General features: G+C 41.8%; 1 protein-coding gene across 1 annotated transcript in view; it reads right to left on the reverse strand.

Moving 5' to 3' along the window:
- Positions 1 to 6,830, reverse strand: part of mei1 (meiotic double-stranded break formation protein 1) — a 75,364-nt gene that overhangs the window by 68,192 nt on the left and 342 nt on the right. The window contains exons 2-5 of the mRNA XM_030057178.1: positions 6,607 to 6,730; positions 4,320 to 4,370; positions 3,285 to 3,358; positions 2,238 to 2,343 (exon numbers count right to left, since the gene is read on the reverse strand). Coding sequence (XP_029913038.1) covers positions 2,238 to 2,343; positions 3,285 to 3,358; positions 4,320 to 4,370; positions 6,607 to 6,730 — 355 coding nt within the window. The remainder of the gene's footprint in view (positions 1 to 2,237; positions 2,344 to 3,284; positions 3,359 to 4,319; positions 4,371 to 6,606; positions 6,731 to 6,830) is intronic.

Below are 6,830 nucleotides of genomic sequence, written 5' to 3' on the forward strand. Positions count from 1 at the left end.
CTGTTGTTTTGCTCCCGCTTCATCCTTGCTTAAACTTCACCCTCCACTCGGTCTGGCTTTCGGGCTTTCTCTTATGCCTTCCTTTCTCTCTCTCCCCCTCTCTCTTTCTCTCTCCCTCTCACTGTCCTTCCCTTTCCTTATCTTCCCTGTTATCTCTCTCTCTCCCTGCCCTCATTAATGCTTCCTCTTCCCTCCCTGCTTCCTCAGTTTGTCTGTTTCTGCTCCTCAGTCAGGACCTGAGGGACAAGGACACCAGCAATGCAGAGATGAGGAGGGAGGAGAGAGAGTAACACACAGAAAAAAAGGGGGAGGGGGGAGATAAACAGCAGGGCTAATCAGACAGACAGGCAGACAGGCAGAGTTAGAGACAGAGATGTGCCAGGTGTTCTGGGCTCTTGTTGTCATTACGGTGCTGTTGTCATTAGTCCAAACAGCCCCACAGAGCCCTGCTGAGTGACAGGCCGCAGACAGGCACACACAGTCAATAGTGGCAGCCCGCATCTTGCATCAGCATCATAACAACCCACACTACCTGTGGCTGCACAGGGGAGCTTGTAGAGCTCATGAAAATACATGGGAGGTGGACACAGGCAGCATAGTAAAACATCTATGATGCCTGCTTATTTAGGGATAACGCAAGCATTTACCCTAATGTATACAGACAAGCGCTGGGGCACACACACACACATGCACACACACACACTTCAAGTTGATTAATAGTCCCCATTAGACACAGTGGCGTAATGGTTCAGTGAGAAGACAGGCATCATACAGGTGGTTGTAGCAGAGATTTAATCAGTTTAGTGGGGCGGGGCTGGGGAGGTGGGAACTGCGCGCTGCATTATCTTCATGCTAGACTACACTGCATCTGCAGAGGTGTACTGTATCTGTCTTGCGCACGGTTCTGGTTCTATGAGGCCAAAAATTAGATTTCAGATTCAGATTCAGTTTGGGGAATTTCAGGAGGGAGGGAGACGGTTAGAAGGGAATATATCTGTAACAGCTTTTTCATTTTCAGCAGGAGCTGGCATGGAATTGGGTATGTAGATAGAATTTCAAATGTGGATACAGCGTGGTTATCTCCCCCCAGTCGGGGCGTAACTGAAAAGGTCAAAACGGCTAGACAGATTTAGCTGAGAGAGTTCAGGGAAAAGGATATGAAAAAAAAAGATTTTGTAACTCTTCTTACAGACAGTGTGCAATAATGTACACCATGTACAGGATTATTTCAAATGTAGAGACACCACAGACATTTCTATGCAGGTGGGACATAATTGAAAAGATCAAAATAGGCTGTAGTGATTGAGTTGAGGATATGGCTTGTGTTGGGAGACCAGGTTCAGGGGTTGGTGAAAATCAAATATTCTTTCATATCTTTTAATTCTATATGAGGTGAAACTTATTACTGATAACATATCCCTGAAACTAAATTGCTGAGGTGAATAATTCCCCCATTGCTTTAATTTTTCAGTATTTTTTTCTTTCTTTTCAGATAGACGAGTGGCTTGATGGTGTGGTATGAGCCATCCGAGACCTGATCAAGCCATCTGAGACCTGACATGACCCTGTCTCACTTGCATTTTTAAACTGACCCAGAGCAACCTGGGTCACACTTTCTGTGTTTATGTAATACTCAATTCACCCTCAGAGGAGAAATTCATCCTCTGGCTTGCCCCCTGCACAGGGAGGTCAGAGGTCAGGGTCAGCAACAGAGCTGCAGCCCTGGAGCTGTGAAGACACTTCAGAGGTGGAGAGGTCACAGGTCTGCCAGCTGAAAGAGTCTCCCTGCTCACCACCACACTCAAAAAAAATGTCAAATTGGACTGCCAGAATTATACAGCTATATGAAAAATGGAGACGGAAGCAATGGAGGGCATGAACTTCACAACACATTGCATCCCAATGCCATGGCAAAATTATTCCTGTATCAGCTCACTACTTCCTTCAATGGATAAAAGTCCCATGATAATTTCTACCTAGAACTTTCCACTATGAGAAAATGGGGGGTGCTGTACAAAGCCAAATAGCAAAAACTATTGACTACCAGTCCTCAGAGAAATACCTGCTGGTGCAGAAATGGACTGTCATATCCTGTGAACACATTTAGGGATGTAGTTTTTTGCTGATAAGGAATCTAAATGCTAGCAATGATACAAATATGAACATGTCTCTTGTGCATCTGTCTCGTGTTACTCAGTGTAGTGAGATATGACTGAGTGTAAGGTGCAGCATCTCACCATACTGAGCTACCAGGATCTGTGCCAAGTTGGGAAAAACTTCCATCAGCCTCCCCAGGAAGGTGAAGGTGGGCAGGAAACCTCTCAAACTGAGCTGGTCCTTCAGCTAGGCAAGAGATGGACGAACCCAATGTCATTTTAATAGCTCTTTTTCACAGCAGCCATTTCGACATGAAAAAGCAGGTAAGCACAGGTGTGACTAATAACATTAATGAAGGTTCAGCAACTAATTTTTTGCACAACATAGACTGAAAAGTTAAAATTAAATAATAAATGCATTAAGAAATAGAATGACTGTCATTGCTCCAAAGCCAAAGCACCCAACCATAATATCTACATATTATGTTTCAGTATCTACTGTAAGGTTTCTCAAATCACCTTGTGCAGCAAGCATATAAAAATGTGATTTCCACAGTGGCAAACATCATAAAAATGATGCAGCCACAATCCATATTAATGCTCTCACATTTTTTCTGTTTGCAGTATTTTCAACAAAATAAAAACCTGACTCCTGCATTGTAATTCCAAGCAGCTTTTCACCACTCATCAGTGAGCCTCTTACTCTTGTAATAACAACACATTTCCATAATTATTTCCTTTTCAAGAGGCAGAAAACAAACTCATTTTTAGTCATTTAGACTGGAGAAAAAAATCTATACGCTTAACGGTCTATTTTTTTTTTTTTTTAACGTGTCCTAATCAGGCTCCATTATTGTGATGCAAACGAAACCTGTCTGCACCTCGTCCTGGTGTTATCGCTCTCTGTCATCATCAGTGCACACATAGCCCTACTATCTCCCACCTGCGGCTGCTGTTGCTAAATGAGGCTTTTCCACTACAACCTCGCCCCAAGGTGACACAACAGCCGCAGATGAGCACGCGAGCTGTTTACCAAACAACACTGGGGGGTTCTGTTGGTTACACAAAGGCAATTAAATATTTTAAGATGTTGAGCATGTTGGTGTCTCAGGGTGTGTAGAGTGAATGGGTGTGTTTTAGCGTGTATTCCTCTATTTTTGTCTGGGCATGTGTGTATGTTTATCTCACCTGTGTGTGTATTTCATCCAAAACAAAGCGAATGTACTGCTCACTGTGGAGCTCTAGAAGAAGCTGAACCAGCACTGAAACACACACACAAATACACAATAAGCAAAAATATTTCAGTAGACACTACTGCTTAAGAATGTTTGCCATTTTGGTAAAAATGTCTGTAACTGAGGGGGCAAGGGGACAAAGTAACTGTTTCAGGCTATTTGTTATCTCAATATTAATCAGATATGTATTAAAGAGTTTTAAAATTTCACTTTACAGTGACACTGGCTCTTGCTTTTCTTTTTGATCCTCATACACACAGATATTATGACTGCATTATTCATAAAGCTCCACTGACAGTTTCAAAAATTGTGTTCTTCACACATTCTCAGTGCACAGAGCAATAGCGCTGTCAAATTTTAAGTACTGTACTAAATATTAAAGCATGATGGTCCCTTAGGCGTTTTGAACCAGCTACTATAAAATCATTCTGCCATTTGCACTTAACTAAACATTTTACATTTTAAAAGACCTAGCCACAGTGAGACAAGTGTGATTGAGAGTCCAAACCTATTTGTTCACTGGGAGGTGAACATCACGACAGGCGTCAGGAAAAAAAAATGCCAGCACAGTGGCATAAATTGATCATTACAGGGACGAATAGGTACTTCAGCTGACCACAGTGCTTTGCTGTAAGACATACCACTGTGTTAAAAGAGGTCAAAACCCTTAAAAATGTGAAATTTTGTCATGATAATGTTTAGTCAATGAAGGGTCAAAATGCCTTTGTAAGCAGTAGTCAGCATTATCACAGCAACAGAGACAGTCTGTTTGCGTGTGTGTGTGTGTGTGTGTGTGAGACAGAGCGAGAGAGAAAGCCACAAATTGAGCATCTCTGTGTGCATACTCATACTGCATTATTGTTGCCACACAGAAAGTCTGTGTGCGTGCCTCTTGAGGTGCAACATTTTTTTGTGAGTGTTTGTGCCTGCTTGTGTGTACTGTTTATATCATATTGTTATTACCCTAGCCACAAAGAAATCTCCTCACCTTGGACGACCTGTTCCAGAGTGGCTGGGTCCTCTACAGAGCGAAGCATCCCTAGGGACAAAACAGTAATAACAAGTTGGATTTATATAATGTTTTACAAACCCAATGAGATGTACAGCAGTGTCACAGAAGGGTAAAGTAAAAGGACGCTAGATAACAAATACCCCAAAATGACAAAGGGAAAGACTCGGCTAAGAGGCCTGGCAGCTTGACAAAGCAGCAAAAAGGTAAAAGGGAAACAAATGAGGATTTGTGATGTAAGGGGTGGGTGCTGAGAGGAGGGCTAATTGACCATGTGTAACCCAGAGGAAGCCAGTGTAGGAGGGCTGTATTCTACATCCATCTTGGATTAGTGACATCGAATTTCCCAAACAATTCCTATTGAGGAGGAGGTAGCAACACAAGTGAAGCAGCACGATGAAGAAAGGCCATAAAAAAATGATACCTCTATGGTCTTTACATCTGTGAATACTAGACTGAAGCATGCACAATGGACAAAATGCACAGTAGGGGGATGAAAGGCACATTTTATTTTCAGTAATTCTCTTTTATTCTCTCATCGTCAAGCTCACTTCAGCAGCCCATCCAACTAGCACCGTAATGGCTCTTTTAATGTCTTTTCATGTCGGTCAGAGCTTTTGCCCTCTTGCCATTTTCCCACACATTCACTCATTGTGATAATTTGATTAGAGCTCCAATGGTGTGAGCCCAATACCTTATACCACAATAACTGAGTGAAATTCATCCTGAGAGGAGGAAATATTTGTAATTGCTTGTGATGATATGGTACAATAACACACTACAGCCAAATTACAGCAGCAATAGAATACCAGTATTTTAGGAACTAATTTGGCAGTGCTATTTGACTGCCATTCTCATAACATCTCCTTTAGAGACCATAATAATTCAGTCTGCTGGGGATTGTGTGCCATCCCTGACAGGAAAACATTAACCACAACACAGGACTAGTAAAGCTACTCTTCCTGTAAGTGACTGTGATCTCAGAGGCTTTAGTTTCACTAGGCTGATGTCATAAAACAGGTGAATATAGATATACGGGGATAAATGGGGAGCACACTCATGTCCTGCTCAAATATTCTCATCCAAACTTTCTATTTGTAGATAAGTAAACAATTTCAATTCTGTGTTGTGTTATCTGATATGATGCTATCGTGTTTTGACTTTTGTGTATTTGTTTGACTGTGCTTTCACAATAAAAATGTAATAAATAAATAAATAACAAGGCATAAAAACAGACTGGGAGGCTAGCTGGTGTTTAAGCTTTGCAAGTGCCCTGATAAGGGTATGACTAATATTTGAAAGCTGACACACAATCTGATACTTTCAGACTGACGTAACCGTCTGCCAGTATTTTGTCCCAATATTTAATGTCTTTATTTTACCATTTTCATGCCAAGAAAGTCAGTGTTTCCCACTGAATTTTATTTTTGGTGAATAGAGAGGCCTTTGAAACAGACCAAGGGACACAAAAACACTACACTGAGACCAATATTAATAAAATTGTTTTAGGTGGTGAATAAAGCTGTTAGGTCAGAGGAACCTCATTCAGATCAGTGATGGAAAACTTTCACCAGAAATGATCCGATATTTAATAAAAGCCAAATATTGGCCCAAAATATGAGTCTACTCTCAACCTAGATGGCCTACGTGTAACTTGACTGTGTCTAGCCAGTAAATCTAACTAACTATGTAATAAATCTGTAACAATGTGAATATTACATAGCTAAATGACTATTGTGGCAAAAGTTAACATTCTGTAGCTCACTATTTAGGTAGAGCTCTTTCGTCTCAGCTGCTCAGTCTGACCAAGCAGAAAAGTAATGAGGTGACTGCTGTTTGTTGATTGCAGCTTTAGCAACAGTTTGAAGGAGGGAACACAAGTTACACCAGTAAACAAACTAACAAAAGCAAGACACCCAGAACACCATGTAATCATAACCAACAGTCTCTGCAGAGTGGGGGATAAGTGCACTGCTACAATAACAACTGTAGGTTCATAAAACAACCCCCTCCTGGTAATACTTCATGAAATCCTTTGGGTCTTCAAACTGGTGACCTCCTACACTCACACTTACATCTTTGACAATTAGACTACCTAACAACCTACTGCAGCTTATGTGGGGCACAGCTGCTGAGGGGATTGGGCTGGCAAAGCAACTATTCTGAGCAGCAGAGGGAGAACAGGTGAGAGCCAGAAATCCACAGCTTTCCTGCTGATACCTTTTTCACATCTTAATCCTATGCTGTTTATGTCACTGTTTCTCACCCAATAGTGAGGCTATGAAATGCAGGGTGACTCTGTGGTCCTGCTGGAGCAGCTCTCTCAGGGCCCCTGGAGAAACCTTCAGCACCCCACTGACACCAGAGAGGGCCACAGACTTCCTCACTGACTGCACGACACGGAGACAGGAACAAAGGGTGGAAAAAACATTATGTCATTGCGAAACAGCCTATAACAAATCAATGTAAATGTATACTCTGTGTATAAAT

This window comes from Myripristis murdjan, chromosome 8, assembly GCF_902150065.1.
Source record: "Myripristis murdjan chromosome 8, fMyrMur1.1, whole genome shotgun sequence".
Lineage (NCBI taxonomy): Eukaryota > Metazoa > Chordata > Actinopteri > Holocentriformes > Holocentridae > Myripristis > Myripristis murdjan.